The sequence below is a fragment of the Bubalus bubalis genome, chromosome 3, assembly GCF_019923935.1.
Source record: "Bubalus bubalis isolate 160015118507 breed Murrah chromosome 3, NDDB_SH_1, whole genome shotgun sequence".
Classification (NCBI taxonomy): Eukaryota; Metazoa; Chordata; class Mammalia; order Artiodactyla; family Bovidae; genus Bubalus; species Bubalus bubalis.
Window position 1 is genome coordinate 85,372,851 of NC_059159.1, and position 23,778 is coordinate 85,396,628.

At 41.9% G+C, this 23,778-nt stretch overlaps 3 protein-coding genes across 3 annotated transcripts; all 3 read right to left on the reverse strand.

The window, feature by feature from the left end:
* Positions 1-391: 391 nt before the first annotated feature.
* LOC112583542 (interferon omega-1-like) lies at positions 392-1,108 on the reverse strand. The gene has a single exon (XM_025279278.3). It carries the CDS (start codon positions 1,052-1,054, stop codon positions 392-394), a length of 663 nt encoding a protein of 220 aa, XP_025135063.3. The 5' UTR covers positions 1,055-1,108.
* A 9,266-nt stretch (positions 1,109-10,374) lies between these two features.
* Positions 10,375-11,195, reverse strand: LOC102394028 (interferon omega-1-like). The gene has a single exon (XM_025279279.3). It carries the CDS (start codon positions 11,035-11,037, stop codon positions 10,405-10,407), a length of 633 nt encoding a protein of 210 aa, XP_025135064.3. The 5' UTR covers positions 11,038-11,195; the 3' UTR covers positions 10,375-10,404.
* A 10,222-nt stretch (positions 11,196-21,417) lies between these two features.
* Positions 21,418-22,672, reverse strand: LOC112577736 (interferon alpha-H-like). The gene has a single exon (XM_025279280.3). The coding sequence runs from the start codon at positions 22,267-22,269 to the stop codon at positions 21,700-21,702; it is 570 nt and encodes a 189-aa protein (XP_025135065.3). The 5' UTR covers positions 22,270-22,672; the 3' UTR covers positions 21,418-21,699.
* Positions 22,673-23,778: the final 1,106 nt, after the last annotated feature.

Here is a 23,778-nt window from a genome sequence, read left to right on the forward strand (position 1 = left end):
TTTAGATTTTCAAAAAAAAAAAAAACTCAAGAAGTTTACCTTGATAAGTATTTAATAAATAAAACAAGTTACAATTTTAATGAAATAGAAGGGGGAATATATTTTCTAAATTTTAATACAATGTAAGCATATACATATTTTATATGAAAATATAAAATATTGAGATAAAGTAATACATTAAATAAATAAAATATAAATAAATAACATCAAATAGTCATTGCTTATGGACTGATACCCCTTTTCTATCTACTTGCTTACTAATACAGTATTACTATGTATTGGCTGAACTAATTCAATAAATCTGGTGGCTAAAGAAGAAACCAGAGTCTTCTGAAACGACAACACCAGAGTGTGCAAGGGTGAAGTGGAATATTAGTCATTGAGAGTCATATCAAGCTGAGCTCAGGTCTCCATCCATCATTCTTAACCTTTCTTGCAAGCTGGTTGATGAAGACAAGGATCTCATGATTTCCACTTTGACGACTTCCCAGGCACAGTCGCTGTATTCCTTCTCTTTCAGGTAGACATGGATTCCGTGGAAGTACTTCTTCACGGCCAGTGTGGGGCCCATCCTTCCCAGGGAAGAGTCTTCTTCTCCCATCACCAGGCCCAGGCAGGCATCCAGGTCGTCCAGCTGCTGATGGAGTTCAGTGCGGAGCTGCTCCAGGAGGGTGGTGTCCCAGGCAGCAGAGGACCGCTCTGTGTGGAAGAGGTTGAAGGTCTGCTGGAGCATCTCGTGGAGCACAGAGATGGCCTGGGCCTCCTGGAGCTGGCCGCCCTCCACCATCTCCTGAGGGAAAGCAAAGTCTTTTCTGTCCTGCAGACAGAAGCGAGGGGAGAGTCTCCTCATTTGGCCCAGGAGCCTGAGGTTCTGCCTGCCAACCAGCACGTGGTTCTGAGACAGGTCACAGCCCAGGGATCCTCCCGGGCCATAGCTGACCAGCACCAGGGCCATCAGTAGAGAGAGCACGAAGGCCATGGGGAAGATGAGGCTGCTGCTGGCCTGGCTGAGATGGCGTCTGCTGGAACCTTGAGGTAGGTTCTCTGATGCCATGCTTTCTAAGCAAGGCCATTAAATAGGGAACACAGTAATTTTCATTTTCTAGTTATTTCTATACACTTTTACTTCATATTTTGGTTTTATGTTATGTATTCTGAATATGGTCAAAGAAATTGTCATCAATTTAAACTATTAATTTTACTTTTTCCCAGTAACTTCAGATGTGCTTATCCAAATGGATATTCATCTCAAATGAGAAAGGTCTTCGTCTTATGTTAGAATTGAAGTACATTTGTAATTATACACATTATCACTCCCTTTCTCTCATGCATAAATGTTCCTCTCCTCTTGTCAAGGAACATATTTGTAGCCCTCATCTTAGGCTCCATTTTCCCCTCTCACTTTACCTAGGAAGCCAGGCTCCCTCAGCCCTATGGTTTCTGTATTTATTTAGGGATTTACTAGATCACTGTGGCAGTTGAGCTCTTTGAAACAAGATGGGTTTTCCTTAGTGTTTGATTTAGAGAAGAGGCTGATTATTTTCAGTCCAAGAGCTTACCCCATGTTTTTCTTCCTTCTAGAACATGTTCCTGCAGGTCCATGTGGTTGTGTTTTAGGGAACCACAAGGTCAGGGCCATTACAGACATCACCCTTTCTTTCCACCATTTTCTTACTAGAGACCAGTCGACCTCCACAGACTGGGCCAATACCCCCGCAAGAATCCTGGTTCTTCTCAGGGAACATGGGTGAGGAGACTCTACATCCAGGATAATTGTATTTTCCAGCAGCACCTCACTCCCAAGGGAGAGATCACATGGAGCCACCCTCTGTCCTCTGGAGTGACAGAGTCCCTTTCTCACCTGCTGGACTCCCTTTCTGCTGACAGGCTCACCACATCCTGTGGCCTCAAAATCTCCTTCTGTGGAGGGCTTGTTTATTTGTTGGGAAAATAAATTATCTTCCTGAACCCCATTCTCTCCCCTGGAGTGTTTCTCTGAAGGAGCTGAATTCTTGGTGTTGACCTCCTCTTCTCCTGACCTGTTTCCCCAAAATATCAGCAGTGCTCAGATGCTGAGAGCAAAAGTGTGTTTATGTAAGCTGGTGAAGGAATTTCTAACTGCAGTCATTTTGCTTTTAGTAGATAAATAATATCTACTATGCCAAGTGTAGTTTTTATTATTCAGCTCTTTTAATTAAAATGTTCAACACTTGTTCTGCTCAGAGTTTCTAAGCAGGAGGAAGAAGATTCAGTGATGGTGTTGTCTCTTGTGGAAGCTTATGTAACAGAATCTAGTGAGTTACAGTCATGTGTTCAGTCGGTTGATTCCACTCGGCATCTCTGTTCCTCTCTCTCTCTGTCTCCTCTGAGAATGCAAGGCAGTGAGCCCAATATATTAGATCAGGAGAAATAGCCTTCTTTCCTTGAGGTTAATTTTTAATTTAAACTTTTTATATTCACTTAGTGACTTATTGGACAAGATTCATCTCACTGCTCCTTCTCTGGTTGTAATTCAGGATGAGGTGAGAACAAGAAAGGGAAGTAAAGAAAGGCAGAGGGGCTGCATCACTTTCAAGAGGTTAGATTTTTTTGTTTCTCTTTGCAATTTTGCTAGAAAGTAAAATTCCACAGGTGGTGTGTTGGCAAGTAGAAAACAAGGGTAAGTCTCAATGTCATGAATATGAAAGAAAGGAAGTGGCTTCCCTGACACAGTGATGTATTCTGGATTAGCAAACTTCAGTGCCGCATAGCTGGGGCCTAGGCTGTGGCAGAGGGGAAGGATCAGGTCAATATGAACAACAGAAAGGCTGGGACATGGCTGCTTCAGACAGAAGCTCAACAAAGGCCAAGTCCTGAGTCCGTGGACTGCCCTCAGCTTTGTAAGACCAGCCACCTGATTTTTCTTTCCTTTAATCCATATGTGGTCAGTATAAGGGGAGAAGGAAGAAGTCACACGCACCAGCTCATGGGACTCAGGCAATCAGAACCCCAGTTGCTAGAACACTAACCCTCTCTCACAGGGTCAAGGAGACCAGCCTTGCTGTGCATCTGTGACAAATCCACCTGGGCAATGAGAAGTTGCTTTGAAAAAATTAGAATGAAAGGGAATGAAATGATTCTGAAAGATCCTGATCTTAATCTGGGTAACAATAATTATGATATTAAAAATGATAATAATTTTATTGATTGTAACTCTAATCTCCCTAATATCTCACCTTGTGTTATGATCACATTGATGGGTTGGGTTTTTTTGGGTTTTTTAAGAATTTTAAATGTATTTATTTTATATATTTATTAGGCTGTGCCAGGTCTTAGTTGGGGCATGCTGGATCTTCCATATTCCTTGCCTCAGATAGGATCTTTACTTGTGGCATGGGAAGTCTTGGTTGTAGACTTTAGGCTCTAGTTCCCTGACCAGGAACAAGACATCAAAATTCTAGGAGTGTAAAAATTTTCTAGAATCTCTTCCTCAGCAAAGAACTTCAAGTGCTGTAGGATTTCTCTCCACTATGTACAAGGCCCTGCTCAAGAGGGAGGAAAGTTGGGCTCCTGGGCTCTTCACAGTCCTGCGGGCATTCCCTCTCCTAGAATGAACACTTAGGGATTCAACATGCAGACCCTTGACTGTGTTAAGGAACTTGCAGTCAAAGCTTCTCTTGGTTGGACTGAGGGTGGAGTAAAGAGGTTACTATTGGTTATACTGATATGAAAGATTGCTATCATTCTCTAAGCTCCACATTCTCAGGCTAATTTGCAAACTTTGTATTATTTGAAGTAAAGGACTGTCCTCTGTGACTGCTATTAAAGTCGTCTGGATGTTTTAGAAGACAAAATGAACATCCGGTGTGGGCTACACTCAGGAGCCCCAGATTGTGTGAGAGTAGAGCTTCCTGCTGCTCCCAGTCCCTCTTCTTCATCAGCTCTGAGTACCAGCCCTCAGCTGCTCTGAGCACGTGCTGCCTCCTTCCTCTTCGTCCTGCCTCCAAAGTCTTCTCCCCTGCTCCCAGGAGGACAGTCATCATCCCCTCCTGGAATCCACATCGCCAAGCACATTGTCACATATGTGTGTGTGGTCAGCACACTTTGGTGAGAGAATGAAGAGAACTCTATGAATTAACCCATGTTCATTATTATGCCACTATTATCTGTAGACCACCAGAACACAGGAGCAATTGTCCTGTAAATAACTTAAGAATTCAAATCTTATGTATTAGACACTTCAAAAGGAAATGCAGAGAGAGATGGCAATTTAAAAATTGGTGCAATTTAAAAAATTCCACAATAGACTATGGAATCACACCTCTAAGTTCTCTTTTAGACTAAAGAAAGAGATTGAGGCTCAGGTTTTTCTTTCAAGCTGAGTTGACTCATATAGATGAATATTTCCTTTTGGATTGAGATGTTTCCATGAGTATATTTCATTTCCAGTGTAATAACACAAAAGAAGCATCGAAGCTGTGACATTCTCTGATGCCCAGAATATAAGGGAAAAGTTTTTCAGTGGAGACAAAATTTTAAAAAGTGCCAAAAGTGACAATTCTGACCTTTTAAAAGATCTTATTTGGGGGAAGGTGCTGGGAAAAGCTGGATAAAGGCTGGCACAGCCCAACATCTGCAGCATCACCAAGCTCACCAAATGCCAGCCTCTTCCCTGATGACATGGAGGGTGATGTTCTCCAGCCCTGGAGAATGGTGATCATCACCATTGCTACCTTCTGAGAGACCAGGAATCCCCCAAAATCAGCACTTCGGTAAAATTCAGTCCCATGGCTCCAGCTCAACAAGATGCTCAAATCTGCCTTTCCTGCGCCCCAGCAACCGAAGGCAATGGCAACCCACTCCAGTGTTCTTGCCTGGAGAATCCCAGGGACTGGGGAGCCTGGTGGGCTGCCCTCTAAGGGTTCGCACAGAGTAGGACACAACTGAAGCAACTTAGTAGCAGCAGCTGTGACCAGGAGGGCACGACAGAACTCCCTGTAACAGAGCAACTGGCCTTTCTCGCCCAGCAGACCTGTCTGTACGTCCACCGGGAGAACCGGGGAGTCCGTGTAGTCAGGAGCCTCCAGCTGAGCTAGTTGCTTCTGGGGCCCAGGGAGAGCCTGGGGCCTCAGGGGCAGTGAGGAAACTTCCTTTTTGGGCCAGTTGGCCCAGGGGAGCTTTGCAGGGGTTTGGCTTAGAACTTGATTTCTGCACCTGCCCCTGAGTCCATCCTCCCCTTCCTGGGAGGAGATTTTAGCCAGAGAGGTTTACACTGGTGCCCGTTTATGCTGCGACTGATGGCTGGAAATCTGAGCATGTTGTGGCACAATTTCAGATTCCAGGTTGTTTCTCGGGGAAAAAACTAATTTGAGGAAAGGGGAAAGGCATCTACATTCTGGACAGTAATCTAGATATTGGGACCATCCAGTGGGAAGACTTGAGAACAAAACTGAGACTTACAGGAGGCCCTGGGGAAAGGGAAAATGATTTTATTTATTTATTTATTTATTGGCTTTTGTTTTCATTAAATATATTTTAAAAGAATATTTCTTGAAACAAGTTTTTGGTTCATTTGTTCAGTCAATTTTGCCATTCATAAATCAGTTATTCAGTGAATTGATTTTTATTTTTTTTAATTTTATTTTATTTAACTTTACAATATTGTATTGGTTTTGCCATACATCAAAATGAATCTGCCACAGGTATACATGTGTTCCCCATCCTGAACCCTCTTGCCTCCTCCCTCCCCATACCATCCCTCTGGGTCGTCCCAGTGCACCAGCCCCAAGCATCCAGTTTATTTAATATAAATGGTTAATTTCTCATGCAACGTTCAAGTAGTTGAAAATATTTAAAATGTATAAAGAAGTCTGAAACTCACACCAAGTCTAAATATTCCTTATGCTAAAACAAAACTTTAAGTTCCTGGCTTCAGTGGAAGCAAAATCATCTATAATGTTTTCAAAATTACTTCTTTGTTCACCTCAGTTCATTTGAGGGAAAGCCATATTTGAGAAACTTATGACCCAGTAGCTACCTTAAATAATGAATCTCAATTTTCAAAATCTTTTTTTCTTCTCATTTCCTTTAACTAAGGATCTTATGTTAAGCTTTCAAATCTATACATAGTTTTGCATTGGAGAGTTTTATTAACTTTTTAAAAACGTCATTTGATACAGATAAGTGCTTTAAAATTCATAATCAAGATGTTTTTTATTTCAGCATAATGTAGGTTTACACTTAATATACCATTTCCTACCTAATAAGCATCCCAAATGCATTGATTGCATATTGATTTGATGCCCACTAAATATCTCAGTGTGCTTGGTACAGTCATGTGATTATTTTATTTGCTAGTAAAATTTCAAAATGTGTAGATATGTTTTGTACAATACTAAGAGTCAGGCACAACTGAGCGACTTCATTTTCACTTTTCACTTTCATGCATTGGAGAAGGAAATGGCAACCCACTCCAGTGTTCTTGCCTGGAGAATCCCAGGGACAGAGGAGCCTAGTGGGCTGCCGTCTATGGAGTCTTACAGAGTTGGACACGACTGAAGCAACTTAGCAGCAGCAGCAGAAGCAGAAAAGATTAACTTATTCTAATTTTCAAAGGCAGAATTTTTGCATTAAAAATTAGAGTTGAGCAAGGCACAGAAAAGGCATAATCATATTTAGGGTAGACAGGAAATAATGGCAAAACCTTTGTATACACCTTTCTATACACTGTTGTCACAGTAACAACTCTCACATGCTTAATGTGGCCCTGATGCTTTATATAATACACTGATTTAAGATAATTCTGTAAGTTGTTATATTAACAGCATATAGAGTACAGAACATGAGATGGTATATTGAATGGAGTACAATATTCTCATTATCCCTATTTTGATTTTAATTGGAGAATAATTGCTTTACAATGTTGTGCTGGTTTCTGCTGTACAACAACGTAAACCAGCTATAGGCACACATATATCCACTCTCATATCCTTATTTTAAAGCTGAGAAAACTGTAGCATAGGACAGAAAAACCGACTGGACTAAATGAGGCAGGAAACTGAGGGAAAACTAAAGAGATGCCCAGATAACAAATATACTGGTCACCCGAGAAGACAAGAGTAACCCACAAAAAATAAAAACAAAAAAATGCAGCAAGATTGTCATTTTCAAACAGTTTAACTGGTAAAACTCTTTTAAGCTTATCATTATTATTATTATCATTATTACACTTAAACTTTTACTGACAGCCCTGAGGACCAGTAGTATCCTACCATTGTGCAAGATGCTGGGTGGGAATAAGAAATGGAGACTTGCTCCTGCTTTGGGGAGTCAATTCCTCCCCATTTAAAGAACTCTCAGTTAGAAGGTCCTGATGGAGGATGTGTGTGGGGGACGGGTGTTTAAAATGAAAAGAAAGACTTTGATCTTGAAAAGTACAGATTATAGGAAATTCTTAAAATAATAAAAGTTGAAATATGCTGAATGAAATGTATAAATTGGTGGGATCTTTGTTGATCAATTTTTAAAAATGAACCCTGGCTTGTTACTGCAGGAACTTGGATATACCTCAGTAACAATATTTTCTGTGCAGCCATTGACATATTGATTTTTAAAATCTTTCTTAGAAAATCATACTATTTGAAGACAGACAATATAACTATTGCCAGTAATTAACCTCCTGTTCAAATCTCAGCCACACGTACGTCCATGGTGGTGAATAAAAGATATGGTGGGTGTGCATGAGATAGTTCAGCATATGTCAAATGGTCAAATATCAAAGTTTTGGCTTAGGTTCTGGTTCAAGATGGCAGAGAAGAAGGACATGCACTTACTCCTCACAAAAGAGAAACAAAATTGCAACTAGCTGTTGAACAACCATCCAGAGGAGGACTCTGGACCTGCCGAAAAAGGATGCCCCACGTCCAAACACAAAGAAGAAACTACAACGAGATCCAGGAGGCTCTCAAGCACAATAAAAATAAATCCCATCCCTGCCAGATGGGAAAACAATAAACTGGAAAACAATAATACCAGAAAAGTTCTCCCACTATTGTGAAGGTTCTGAGCCTCATGCCATGCTTGCAAGCCTGCAAAGGGACTGGGAATCCCCAGGCAATCTGACTCTGAAGGCCAGTGGGATTTGATTACAGGACTTCCACAGGACTGTGGGAGAGACTTTTCTTGCAGGGGACAAACAAAATCTTGCATGCACCAAGACCCAGGGGAAGGGAGCAGTGACCCCACAGGAGACTGAACCGGACCTGCCTCCTAAAGTTGGAGTCTCTTAGGGAAGTGTGGGTCAGCAGTGGCTTGCCCTGGGGACAAGGGTACTAGCAGAAACAATCCTGGAAGGTGGCCCTTGGTGTAAGTCTCCTTGGAGGTTGCCGAAAATCAAGCACTTCATTCATTAATCATGTTTCTCACTTCTTTAGTATGAGAAGAGGTAAAACTGGCTTCTGAACCATTTGTTGGGTTTTGTTCTTTCAGTAGCAAAACAGAGGCTCTAGGAGGTGACATTGCCAGCAAGTATGGACAAGGGATTTTATGGAAAGGGGAACTAGGATCCAACCTGGGACAGCCCAGAACTGGAGATCAGAACCACACACTTCACAGCCCCCGCTCTTTCCTTCCTGCCTCTGCTTGTGTTTGATTATCTGCACTGATATGTGATCTCTATTCTTTCCCTATTATTGTATTTATGTTAGATCAAGCATTTTCTACCAATTCATCTTTCTCAAAGAGTTTTTTATGAACTCATAGGAATGCTTTTCGGAGAAGGCACTGGCACCCCACTCCAGTACTCTTGCCTGGAGAATCCCATGGATGGAGGAGCCTGGTGGGCTGCAGTCCATGGGGTCGCTAAGAGTCGGACATGACTGAGCGACTTCACTTTCACTTTTCACTTTCATGCATTGGAGAAGAAAATGGCAACCCACTCCAGTGTTCTTGCCTGGAGAATCCCAGGTTCGGCGGAGCCTGGTGGGCTGCCGTCTATGGGGTCACACAGAGTCGGACATGACTGAAGTGACTTAGAAGCAGTAGCAGCAGCAGGAATGCTTTTAGAAGTATGAAACCCAGAAATTGGAATGCTCTTCACCATACAGCAAAGGAACGTTCTCACACTGACAGCACTATGGAACTAGCACCCAAGTGGAAAAGAAAATACCTTTTTCAGGGGCCAGCACCTTTCCATGCTGCCCTCCAGTTGCTGTCTCAGGGCGGCTGTCCTGTCTCCTCCCTGAGGGCAGCCACTCTGTGATTCTCACTGTCCTGATGATTTCTGCCAGGAGCGCTTGATGCCTCTTGTGTGATATGAACGCACTGAATCCAAACAGTAGTTGTATGAAAACCACTCTTACTGTCCCCATATTAAAGATGAGGACACTGACCTGTTATGTTTGTGAGATTTTTCAGGGTCACACTGTTGGTAAATAGCAGAGCTGGGATTCAGAGGTTTTGGAATTTCTAGACCTCTCCTTTCACTTGGGCTCTTTTCCTGTGGCTTCCACCCTTAATACACCATGCAGCTAGAAACCAGCATGGAACAGAGCTCCTGTGTGGAGGCAGTGAAAGTATTGTGGAAGGGAGTGAATTGCTCAGTAAGGCAGTGCTGAGAAGGTGGGAGGCAGAGGAATAGGAGTCAGGAGCAGCCAGTCAACACCGTATGGCATCAGCTTTCCTGCAGGAGGTGACTGCTTCCCTCAGATATGTATATCAACCATTCTGTAATGAGTGGGTATAAATTAGTTATGCCTGTGACATCAAGACTAACCATTTTCTACAAATTCATAATTTCCTAACATTTTTTTTTGGCACCCTCCACAGCTTAGAGGATAAAAGTTCCTCAACCAAGGCACCCTGGAGGAAAAACTCAGAGTCCTAACAATGGCAACCACAGAAAATTCTCAGAATTCCACCTTTTGACAAACATTTCCTAGAAAATGATAGAAATGTTCCACAGTATAAAGCGAACAAATACTATTTTGTGAAATGTATATTTAGACACAATAGGATTCAGGTTTTCAAAATAAAAACTCAAGAAATTTATCTTGATAACTCTTTAATAAATAAATAACAATTTTAATGAAATAGGGAATATATCTTCTAAATTTCAATACAATGTAAACAAACATATTTTATATGAAAATATAAATATGATGAGATAAAATATTACATTAACTAAATAAAGAATAAATAAATAACATCAGGGCAGTCATCGCTTATGGATTGATACCCCTGTACTTGATTACTTTTATATCTACTTGCTTATTACTACTGATATGTATTGGCTGAGTTAATTCAATAAATTTGGTGGCTAAAGCAGAATTCAGTCTTCTGAAATGACCCCAGGTGAGTTACAAGGATGATGTGGCAACTTAGTCAGTGAGAGTCATGTCAAGGTGAGTTCAGGTCTCCATCCATCATTCATAACCTTTCTTGCAAGCTGGTTGCTGAAGACAAGGATCTCATGATTTCCACTCTGACAATTTCCCAGGCGCAGTCACTGTATCCCTTCTCTTTCAGGTAGACATGGATGCCCTGGAAGTACCTCTTCACGGCCAGTGTGGGGCCTGTCCTTCCCAGGGCAGAGTCTTCCTCTCCCATCACCTGCCCCAGGCAGGCGTCCAGGTCATCCAGCTGCTGATGGAGTCCAGTGTGAAGCTGCTCCAGGAGGGTGGTGTCCCAGGCAACAGAGGCGCGCTCTGTGTGGAAGAGGTTGAAGGTCTGCTGGAGCATCTCGTGGAGCACAGAGAAGGCCTGGGCCTCCTGGAGCTGGCTGCCCTCCACCATCTCCTGAGGGAAAGCGAACTCTTTTCTGTCTTGCAGACAGAAGCGAGGGGAGAGTCTCCTCATTTGGCCCAGGAGCCTGAGGTTCTTCCTGCCAACCAGCACATGGTTCTGAGACAGGTCACAGCCCAGAGATCCTCCCGGGCCGTAGATGACCAGCACCAGGGCCATCAGTAGAGAGAGCACGAAGGCCATGGGGAAGATGAGGCTGCTGCTGGCCTGGCTGAGTTGGTGTCTGGTGGAACCTTGAGGTAGGTTCTCTGATGCCATGCTTTCTAAGCAAGGCCATTATATAGGGAACCTGGTAGTTTTCATTTTCTAGTCATTTCTCTACACTTTTACTTCCTTTTTTGATTTTCATGTATGTATTCACAATATGATCAAAGAAAACAATCTAAACTATTAATTTTATCTATTTCTCAATAACTTCAAATGTTCCCAGCCAAGTGGATATGTATCAATTAAATGAGAAAAGTCTTTGTCTTAAGTCAGATGTACTTTTGTAATTACACACATGATTGCTCACTGTCTCTCATGCATAAATGTTGCTCTCCTCTTATCCAGGAACACATTTGTAGCCCTGATCTTAGGCTCCATTTTTCCCTTTTACTTTACATGGGAATCTAGTCTCTCTCAGCTCTGTGGTTTCCGTATTTTTTAGGAATTTACCAGATCACTCTGGCCATTAAGCTCTTTAAAACAAATGATGGGTTTTCTTCAGTGTTTGATTTACAGAAGAGGCTGATTATTATGAGTCCAAGATCTTCTTCCATGTTTCTGTTCTTTCTAGAACAATTTCCTGCAGGTCCCTGTGGTTGTGCTTCAGGGGACCATGAGGTCAGGACTGTTACAGACATCACCCTTTCTTTCCACCATTTTCTTACTGGAGACCTGTTGTCCTCCGCAGACTGAGCCAATAATTCCACCATAAGCCTGGTTCTTCTCAGGAAACATGGGTGAAGAGACTCTAAATCCAGAACAACTCTATTTTCCAAGCAGCACTTCGTAAGGGAGAGATGACATGGAGCCTCACCCTGTCCTCTAGAATGACAGGGTCTGCTTCCAAACCTGCTGGATACCGCCCCCCCTCCCCGAGAGCAGGCTCAATCCTCAGAACCCTGAGGGCTTGAAAATCTCCTTTCTGTGGAGGGCCTGTTTACTTGTTGAGAAAAAAAGTCATCTTCCAGAACCCCTTCCCTCTCCCCTGCAGTGTTTGTGTGAAGGACCCTGTTACTCTGTGGTGACTTCCTCTTCTCCTGATCCATGTCCTCAGGTGTCCATACTGTAAGCAGCCTTCAGACGCTAAGAGCAAATGTGTATTTGTGCAATAAGTGGAGGAATTAATCCAACTGCACTCCCTTAACCTTAATAAAAATAAAAAGGACCCAGGTATTGAACCTGGGTGTCCTGCCTCACAGAACAAGTCTTGGCCATCTGAGCTACCAGGGAAGCCCTAGCCTTAGTAGACAAATAATTTTTATTTGACCAAGTATAGATTTAATTATTCAACCCTTTTACTATTGAGCACTTGTTCTACTGAAATTTTCTGAGCTTGAGGTAGGAGATTCAATGATGATGTTGTTTCTGATTAGAAGCTATTTCACAGAACCAAGGGTTGAGCTTCACTTGTTCATTCAGTTCAGTTCAGTTAAGCCGCTCAGTTGTGTCTGACTCTTTGCAACCCCATGGACTGCAGCACACCAGGCTTCCCTGTAGATCACCAACTCCTGGAGCTTATTCAAACTCATGTCCATTGAGTCAGTGATGCCATCCAACCGTCTCATCTCTGCTGTCCCCCTCTCCTCCTGCCTTTAATCATTCCCAGCATCAGGGTCTTTTCCAATAGGTCAGTTCTTCATATCAGGTGGCCAAAGTATTGGAGTTTGAGCTTCAGCATCAGTCCTTCCAATAAATATTCAGAACTGATTTCCTTTAGGATGGACTGGTTGGATCTCCTTGCTGTCCAAGGGACTGTCAAGAGTCTTCTCCAACACCACAGTTCAAAAGCATCAATTCTTTGGTGTTCAGCTTTGTTTTATAGTCCAACTCTCACATCCATACATGACTACTGGAAAAACCATAGCTGTATTTGACTAGATGGACCTTTGTTGGTAAAGTAATGTCTCTGCTTTTTAATATGCTGTCTAGGTTGGTCATAACTTTTCTTCCAAGGAGCAAGTGTCTTTTAATTTCATGGCTGCACTCACCATCTGCAGTGATTTTGGAGCCCCCCAAAATAAAGCCTGCCACTGTTTCCATTGTTTCCCCATTTATGTGCCATGAAGTTGTGGGGCCAGATGCCATGATCTTAGTTTTCTGAATGTTGAGCTTTAAACCAACTTCTTCACTCTCCTTTTCCACTTTCATCAAGAAGCTCTTTATTCTTCTTCACTTTCTGCCATAAGGGTGGTGTCACCTGTATATCTTAGGTTATTAATATTTCTCCTGGCAATCTTGATTCCAGCTTATGCTCCATCCTCTCAGAATTTCTCATGATGTACTCTGTATATAAGTTAACTAAGCAGAGTGACAATATACAGCTTTGACATACTCCTTTCCCGATTTGAAACCAGTCTGTTGTTCCATGTCCAGTTCTAACTGTGGCTTAAGCCAGCTGAATTCCATGGGCATCTCTGTTCCTCTGAGAATTCAGGGCAGTGAGGACCAAGCTAGTAGGTCAGGAGAAATACCCTTTTTTTCCTTTACTTGAGTATAATATTTCATTTAGTTTTTAATAGCCTATATTCACTTAGTACAGAGAAGGCAATGGCACCCCACTCCGGTACTCTTGCCTGGAAAATCCCATGGATGGAGGAGACTGGTGGGCTGCAGTCCATGGGGTCGAGAAGAGTCAGACACGACAGAGCGACTTCACTTTCACTTTTCACTTTCATGCACTGGAGAAGGAGATGACAACCCACTCCAGTGTTCTTGCTTGGAGAATCCCAGGGACAGAGGAGCCTGGTGGGCTGCCATCTATGGGGTCGCACAGAGTTGGACACGACTGAAGCGACTTAGCAGCAGCAGCAGCATTCACTTAGTGACTTACTGGACAAGATTTGTCTTAGTGCTCCTGATCTAGTTCTAATTCATGATGAGATAAAGGAAAGTAAAGAAAGCCATAGGGGCTGCATCTCTATCACTTTCAAGACTTTAGATTTCGTTTCTCTTTGCAAGTTTCCTAGAAAGTGCAATTGGAGATGTGTTTTGTGGACAAAAGAAAGCAAGTGTAAGTCTTCAATGTCATGAATGTGGAAGAAGGGAAGTGGTTTTCCCTTGACACAGTGACGTATTCTGAGTTAGCAAACTTCAGTGCAGCACAGCTGGGGACAGGGCTGTGGCAGAGGGGGAGGATGAGGCCAATATGAACAAGGAAATGCTGGGACACAGCTGCTTCTGATGGAAGCTCAATAAAGGCCAAGCCTTGGCTCTATTGGCTGCTTTCAGCTTTGTATAATAGTTGTTTGATGTTTGTTTCATATAATCCACATGTGATCAGTAATAAGGAAAGAAGGAATAAGACACACCCACCGGCTCACAAGAGACTGACAAACAGAACCCAGTTGTTAGAACAATAACCCTCTCTGGCAGGATCGTGGAATCTAGCTTAGCTGAGCATTTGTGTAGGTGATAAATACACCTGGGCACTGAGAAGATGTTTGGGAAAGCTGGAATTAAAAGGAAAGGAATTAGATGATTTTAAAGATTCTGATCTTATTCTAGATAATAGTAATTGTGATATTAAAAAATAATAACTGAATTTTATTGCTTGCTACTAATGGACTAGCCACTTTTCTAAGTTCTTTCAAATTTTGACTCAGTCCTCTCATTAACACTATTAGGTTATAATCAGTCATGCAACTAGAGAGAAACATAAATCTTGACAACTGAACTATTCCTAATGTACCAAAGATACAAGGGAACACCTTAGTGGCTCCACAATGATTTTTCTTAAAGAACCCATCAAAAAAGTCAAGAGTTCAATTGAAGATGATATTTAGGAATGAACGAAACAAGTAGATCCGGGAGAGTGAGATGACAGAGGACCCTAATCCACTACAAATGCCAAAGGGTACTGTCTATGTTTTCGTGGGGTGATTTGGGTGTGGTCTGAGTGAACAGCACTAAGTTCTAATCAAAAACACAAAATCACTATTGTGTAGTTAGAATAGACTAGATATGTCTGCCAAGTGAAGAAGAAAAAGAAAGTATTTCCTAGAGTTTCCTAGAGGTCTAATCATCAGGATCCTATATTTTCACTGCTGCAGGCCGGGTTCAATCCCTGATTGGGGAACTGAGATCCCACAAGCAACACAGCAAGAACTCTTAAGATTTTATGAGTTATTTCATCAATGAAATTTAGTGAAATAATGTTATTAAACCTACAGGAGCTGACTGACTCCTGAAATCTTTGTCGTTTTAACTCTTGACTTTTTCAGTGAGTTTAAGAACAAAGAAAAAGCACCTACCTATTTTAGCTCTGATGTTTCTCCTTCAGGATGACAACTAAAATGTCATTTGCCATCTTGTTCTACACGAATGAAGTCACTATACCCACTGCAGTCCCTGACCTCCAACACTCCCTGATAGGAGTTAAGGGGGGAGATCAGGAACGAGGCTGGGAAAACTGACACAACAGGCCAGCAGAGAGTTAGATAATTCCCAGAGAAAATTTTTGAACCCAGTTTTTGCAACTTCTCATACTTAGAAAAGCACGGACATTGTTTATAGAGACATCTGTTCCTCCTGACTCTCAGCCTCCTTCTACCAAGATGTGAGCTTGATGCCATGTAACCCCTTTACTACAAACACGTATACACTGACCTCCCGCTAAGTCCTTGAGCAGGTCCTCAGAGCTGAGGAGAGGCTGTCTTCCAGCCTGTAGTCTTCCCCCCAAAACTGAACTCCTGGCTCTCACACTGCTGGATATTTTTCAGTCGACAAGGACATCTCCCAGGAGACCTCCTCAGGTCAGCCTGTTGCTCTCACTCTCATTCTCTTTCATTTCCCACCTCCAGTCCAGACGGCTCATCCTGTGGTCCACTGAGTCCAGTGAAGACCCTCTGCTCTTTCTTTTTCCAGCCACTAGTCATGATGTGGGCATTAAAGAGGCCTCATGTGTGACCAAGATGGAAGAGCACACAGGATTCCTGGACAGAAGCAGCGCAGATTTAGTGTATGTGCTGCTGAAATGAGCACAGCAGCACCAGTTTTGATGGGCTCCTTAGCAGGGAGGGTCTGGAATGAACTCCAGAGTCAGCCTTATGATCTTACATGATTGTGTTTATTTAAATTTCTAGCCTCAATCTTTTAAACATCAAAAATAATACTGTAGGGTTGAAATAAAAATATTACTTAAGAAATCATTTGTTAACAAAATGATATTTTTAGCAGTAATATAGGAATGGTTTCTGCTTGTGTTAGGGCCCTAATCCTCTGGAAGGGTTCCTAACCTAAAATGTACTTTAAATGTCCTCTATCTTTAAAAGTATCTGCTGCTGCTGCTGCTAAGTCGCCTCAGTCGTGTCCGACTCTGTGCGACCCCATAGATGGCAGCCCACTAGGCTCCTCTGTCCCTGGGATTCTCCAGGCAAGAATACTGGAGTGGGTTGCCATTTCCTTCTCCAATGCATGAAAGTGAAAAGTGAAAGTGAAGTCGCTCAGTCGTGCCCGACTCTTAGCGACCCTATGGGCTGAAGCCTACCAGGCTCCTCCATCCATGGGATTTTCCAGGCAAGAGTACTAGAGTGGGGTGCCATTGCCTTCTCCATTAAAAGTATCTACTCAGTGCTATATGTACCAACTGGAGAGAAGAGAGAGGATCAATCCATCAATGTCCTCTTTCCCAACCGCCCACATTAAATATGTGAATTTCCACAAAAATCGTTGTTAATTTTAGAAAACATGATCTTCCAGTGTGCACGTTACTGTCATATGTCCTGCAGAGAAGGGTCTGTCCCACTGTTGCTAAATGTATTAAAGCCCTGCCTGTGTCCCTTCTACGCAAGCTTGTTTGATCTTGTTTGTCTCTCAAACAGGCAAAGACACCATGATGGAATTTAAGAGCTTCCTTGGATTGCATTGTCCCCAGGCACCTCTTGTCCTGCTGTGTGATAACTTGCTGGGTCCTAAGAAAGAAACAAGTCTGCAGCTGTGACGGGAGTGACCATCGCCCCTTCCAGGACTCTGCAGGCTGCTGTGGTATGAATGTCACCCGTGGGGACACAGCTGGTGGCCAGGCATTCATGCTCTGTCTCTGTGCTCTCAGCATCCACTCAGTCTTCTCATTCTCTGAACAGGAATGTTGTGGAGAAACACTTGCCTCAGTGCAGCTCATCTGTGTTATTCCATATCCTGAGGCCCTGCCGCTGCTCCACAAACACTTTAAACTTTTCTGTTCTCCTTCCAAGTTCTCAAGCTGCTGCTGACTTTCAGCTACATGTTTCCTGCGCTTTGTGCTTTTTGAGCAAATGAGACTCCTGACCCAGGCAAGCTCCTCCTAGTGTAATCAGCACGTGGAAGAGCCCAGATAGAGGCACAGAGGAGCCCCTGGTGTCTCTACCATTGTTCACTGTGGTGCAGTTCCCTCTATTTACTGTGTTTCTTTGGGAGGCTGGACAGTCTGGACCTACAGTGCTTTTCAGGCAGAGTGGGTAAAGTCATAAGAGAGTGTCTGACAGACCTAGAACATTAACTCAGGTTCTGCTTTTTGGTTGGTGGCTTTGCTGTCTTAAGGGTAAATTGACAACCAGAAAGTGTAATAGAGTGGAGAAGGCAATGGCACCCCACTCCAGTACTCTTGCCTGGAGAACCCCAGGGACGGGGGAGCCTGGTGGGTGCTGTCTATGGGGTCGCACAGAGTCATACACGACTGAAGTGACTTAGCAGCAGTAGCAGCAAGCGTAATAGAGAAGGACACAGCTGTATGAATGGAGAGGACACCTTCATGCAGAGTGAATGAGGAGAGCACACTGGGGATTTCTACACTGGGAGGAGTGAATGATTGTGATATTTGAGTGTAAGAATGAGACTCAGGGGAGCAGAGATGGAGCAGAATGGTGCCATGTATGAGAATCAGCAGATAGGTGCATGGTATGTTGTATATGTAGTATGCTTTATTACTTTGTTTTTCAAACATGTATATATTATTATTTTATCATGTGTATAATTACATACAATCGATGAAGCACTTTCCCCCAATACTTTTATTTAGGTTGTTATTGTTTTGCAGTCAGTGAAAGAGGGAGGGTAGGAGAATTCATTATTTCCATTTAGATTATATGAAAGAAAAGAAAACATGCTCTACCTGTTTAGCCCTCACTCAGTGGGCGATACTTGGCTAAGTGCTCTTAAATGTTCTGCCTTTTCTGACACTCTAAACACTAGGAATATTTTCACTCACTTTATATTTGAGGAGACTGAGGCTCAGCAAACTTCAGTGATTTCCTTGATTACCCGTATGTCCTGACAGAGTCTAGACTCCATGCAGGATCTCTTATCACATAGAAATCATTTTTTAACTTTCAGCCCGTTTGATTCTCAACCCTTTGTTTTCTTCTCCGGTGCTTTGGGGAGATCGTTTCTCCAGGTTGGCTCCCAAGTGCACTGGATGCTCCACCTCTGGGCCCTTTGCAGACTCTCCTTTACTTTCTCAACCTTCAGGGTGGCAGGTCCTCATGAGCTTTAGGTCATCGTCTCATTCTACACGTTAATCCTAAAGCACAACATCCACATAAGCTTCTACCAATGGGAAATGGGAAATCTGTCTTTAGGTGTTTCTTGAGCACTCTATAGACTAATCAGCTTTCTCCCCTTCCTGAGAGGCCTCAACCAGATTCTGGTGGGAGAATCCCCTTTTGTCTAGCTCTCATTGTAACAGGAAACTTAAATAATTAAGCATGATTATTGCTTTTATACCTTTCTCTTCCAAACTAAACCCTCCAAAAGAAGAGGTTTCACATTTGGTTTTTCCACCTCTGTGTTTTCAGAACTGAAAATATATCTGATATATATATATATATATATATATATATCGGATATAGAAATAAACAATTTTAAATCAGATATCTGATATAGAAATATGAAGTTTTATGTTATAACCTGCTGAAGGAAGTGAGTAGTGAGTAAAATTCTTCATCCATGTTTCAGTATGCATTGTGAATTTAAGCTATTTCTTTTTATAAGAGTAACAATTCCAAGCTGTCTTCTGGGGAAGAGTTTCATAAATTAAAGGAGAAAATAATTTGAAAAACAATAAAGGTAAGTATCTTTTCTTCTATTTGAATACATTATAAATTTGAACATGATAGTGTATGAACAAAACTATTCTAAATACCATACATAGTATGACTGAGGAAAAGTACAGGGTGAATACATTAGAGCCCTTTGCACTCTAATTGCTGTTATTTTGACTCCTGATCTGATCATTCCTAAACCTCTAGTGTATCTGACACTAGTTGGGATACTTGCTGTGTCCTCAAACTGCGTTCTTCAGCTTTTAGTACCGTAAATGCCTGTTAAAAGTTGATGATGATGGACTGGAGAAAAGGAACGGAGGTAAATTGGCCTTGACAGTGATCATTAGCATTCATTTTGGGAGGAGTTGGGCTGTGTTTACTTCTAGTTCTGCCTTTGTTTCTGCCCTCTTGATTTTGTATATCAACCACACTGGCTTATGGTACTGGATTGGTCTTCTTGAAAACAGATTTATTAGACGTATTTGACAAGTAACTACCACAGGAGAAAGGTGTATGTCTTGTTCACCATTCTGTCATGAGCACAGAGTTCATAATAATTACACCAAATTCACAAAGAGTATTCTTAGAGTTTCCATCAGACCTCCCATCAGAATCTTCTGTTGACTTCACTTATTGGCCTTCTTAAGAGAAGTAGTTAATAGGCATCATCAGCTGACTGAGTACATTTCTACTGAGCCTCTTGGATCATCATTTTCATCTCACAGTGGAGCTGTAGGGTCTGTGATGCTAGGTATTCAGCCTTCATGCTTTCCTGATTTCAGAGTCTTACATTTTATATGTTCTATTTCATTTAGTATTTTTTTGGGCAGGGGTTGTCTTGCTACTTCTGAATTACTTTCTGTATCATTTTGAGGTTGTAGCTTAAAAAGAAAGTAAAAATGGAAACATAAAAGGGCCTGTACCATGATTTTCCATAATGTTCAATTCATCATTGATTTTCTTCTCCATTCAGCTTTCTTGGAAAGCTGTCACTGTGTTGGAAGGATTGAGGTAAAAGGAAAACAAATGCTATTCTAACTATGGTGAGAGTGAAAGAACTAAAGAGAATCCTCAGAGGAAACAGTGGCATTGGGACTTTGTTTCTTATTAAATGCCATGTAACCCAGTACAGTTCCTGGTGGTTAATTCCACCCCATCAGCTCTTACTAAGGTCAGTTCCATCTGTTTCCCATGCAGTGAATGCTTTCAACCACAGAGCAGCTTCCTGACATTCAACACTCTATAACACAATCAAAAGAATGATACTTTATCACTGTGTGTTACTAAATCTCATGATTTAAAGTAAATCAGATCTTTAACAGTGGTATGTGTTTTCAATGCATCAAATGCATGAAATCTCTTCATAAGCAAAATATTCCAAAAAGGGAAAACACTGCAGAGCAGAAAAAAAAAAACAAACAAACCACCTTCGACTCTAAGTCCCACCCTACTCCTCAAATGAGACAGCAAATAGCTCAAAACCATTTATCTATACATATTACTATTACCTTCTCTTCTCCATCCTTCCACTTTGTCCACTATGGTGTCTGTTGATTAATTCTACCAAGCAAGCTCTCATTAAGGTGGCCCATGCCATCTCTTTTCCAAGTAGGAAGCACTTTCCATCTACATGTTCAGGAACGCATTGAGTCTTAAGTGGTTGCCGCCTTTGCATCTCTTGTCTTCTCACCATTCTCTCTTGTGCAGTTAACACATGGCTGTTCCATCTCTGCTTCCTTTGTGGCATTCCCTCCCTTTTAAGACTGAGGTCATGGGACTCAATTTTAACTCCTTTTCTCATTCTATACTCTCCTCCTATTTGATCAGTACTTCTGTTACACCGTATGCTTTATGAAATTGCTTGTAAATTGCCATCTCCAATATCCATTGAACATTTGCACTGAAATGAAATTTGCACTGAAATGAAAAGTAGTTAACTTTTATTTTTACATCCACTCACAGCTTGATCCACCTTCTACTGGGGGAATTCCACTTTTCTCCCTCTCATTGTAGCATTCAAGCTAATTGATAGTCATTTCTACTACTAATTATATGATTTTTTAAATAGTTAAAATTTTATTATAAATTAACTCATTATTGTTTTTACGTTACTTTCCATTAAAAAAATCAAAGTTACAAAAATGATTGGATTAATGATGTTCACGTCTATGTCCTGAGAGCAACACACCACCTGGCTAGAGAAAGTATATTTTTACTTGTAATGTGCAAATCATAAAGATGGGTGAAGGAATTGTAAAATTCATTCTTTAATAAAGCTGCATATTCAGTCTTGACATTTCTTTTTTAAAGAAAAACAAAGGAAGATTTTTATAGTAAGGTTTAATGAATATATATATAATATATATATATATACAAAATATATTTTCCCCTTAAGTATACATACATAATTACATGAACAAAATAAGTTAATTCTTTAAATATAGATAAATAAATATTAATTAGATAAATAAATGTCCAAACAGATAAATAAGTAGATGGATCTGCTTGAGTATCTGCGATGGAGTAGTGCCTGTAGAGTAGATCATTATGTTGGTTAATATACCTGAAATCATTTGACAAATTGATTCAGTTCAGTGCCTGATGACAGCAGAAATGAGTCTTCCACATGGCAGCACAGGAGGAAGTGTGGTCTGTTGGTCCGTGAGAATCATTTCTGTATTGAACCAGGTGTGTGTCAGTCCTTTCTCCTGAATCTCTCCTCCAAGTTTGTTGAGGAAGAGAAGGCTCTCATGACTTCTGCTCTGACAACCTCCCAGGCACAAGGGCTGTGTCTCTTCTCTTGCAGATAGAGAGTGAGTCTGTGGAAGTATTTCCTCACAGCCAGGCTGGAGTCCTCCTTGAGCAGGGGAGCCCCTCGCAGCCCCTCCTCCTGCCTCAGACAGGCTTGCAGGTCAGTGAGCTGCTGATCCAGTGCCGCGCGGAGCTTGTCCAGGAGGCTCTGGTCCCACGTGGCGGCCGAGCCCTCTGTGCTGAAGAGCTGGAAGGTGTGCTGGGTCACCTCGTGGAGCACAGAGATGGCTTGAGCCTTCTGCAACTGGCTGCCACCCAGCGCCTCCGGGGGGAATGCGAAGTCATTTCTGTCCTGCAGGCAGGAGGAAGGGGAGACCCTCCTCAGTTGTTGCAGGAGCATCAGGACCCTCCTGTTGGCCAGGCTGTGGGAGTGAGGCTGATGGCAGCCCAGAGAGCAGATGGCGTTGTAGCTGAGCAGCAGCAGGGCCAGGAGGAGGGACCAGGCTGGGGCCATCGGGGACCTTGCAGATGCTTGTGGCCTGGGAAGGTGGGTGACTCAGTGAACCTGCTCTCTAGATTCTCTGAAGACCTTCCTTCAGGCCTGTGTCTTAAATAGGAGCCCATGGTTTCCATTTTCTGAAAGTTCCCTCTTGCTTTCTACTTTTGTTTTTGTTTTTCAGTTTGCACTCTTCAAATGGGTTAGGACAGCATTTCGCAAACGTTGTTTTCATTATTGCCCCTCCTTCCCCTATTGACAGAGTCTTGTGAGAGTTTTTTTTCCTAATTACCCCCACCGTGAAATTGTGACAACACATTTACACTGTGGCTCCATCTTTGTACTCCATGCATATATTTATACATAGAAAAACAAAGTGCAAAGCTTCCTTGTTGTATTCACCCTAGGGTTGACAATGCCATAAAATGAAAGATGTACATTAAATGTAAAAGCTGTTGAGTTTTATTTAACTTTATGAATGAGTTTGAAGAATGACTTTTGATAGAGGATATTTACTTATATAAATAGTAATGTACCGAATTGAATATTCATATGAAATTCATATAAAAATATATAATAATACCACAGTATAGACTTAAAAATCTTTCAAAACTCAAAATCATTGAAAATCTTATATTATTTTCCTCATATTTATTTTGAGGCACTTTTAGCTTTGTCTCATATCAGAAACCAATTTTTAATTCTCTGTCTGCTGAATATTCATCTCAATTTTATCAACATTTCTTTCTGTTTAGCTCTTCACATACTTTTGGATGTTCTTAACAACTTTGATAGGAATAAATAATAAAATACCAGGATACCAATCCAATGGAGGAGAGTGAAGAGGAACTAAAGAGTCTCTTGATGAGGGTGAAAGAGGAGACTGAAAAAGCTGGCATAACACTCACCATTTAAAAACCTAAGCTTCTGACATCTATGGCAAATAGATGGGGAAAGAGTGGAAACTAACAGATTTTCTTTTCTTGGTCTCCAAAATCACTGTGGACGTTGACTGCAGCTACAAAATTAAAAGACACTTGCTCCTTGGGAGAAAAGCTATGACAGAACTAGACAGCATGTTAAAAAGAGTAAACATCACTTTGACAACAAACGTCTGTATAGTCAAAGCTATAGTATTTCCAATAGCCTTGTATGGATGTGAGAGTTGGACCATAAGGAAGGTTGAGTGCAGTAGAATCGATCCTTTTGAATTATGGTGCTGGAGAAGACTCTTGAGAGTCCCTTGGACAGCAAGGAGATCAAACCAGTCAAGAAATCAACCCTGAATATCACTGGAAGGCTTGATAATGAAGCTGAAGCTCCAATAAGTAAGTAAACATTAGTTGCTTAGTCGTGTCTGCTCTTTGTGACCCCAGGGACTTTAGCCAGCCAGTTGCTGTTTTGTCCATGGAATTCTCTAGGCAAGAATACTGGAGTAGGTTGCCATTCCCTTCTCCAGAGATCTTCCCAAGCCAGGGGTCAATCTTGGATTTCCCACACTGCAGGTACAGTCTTTACCATCTGAGC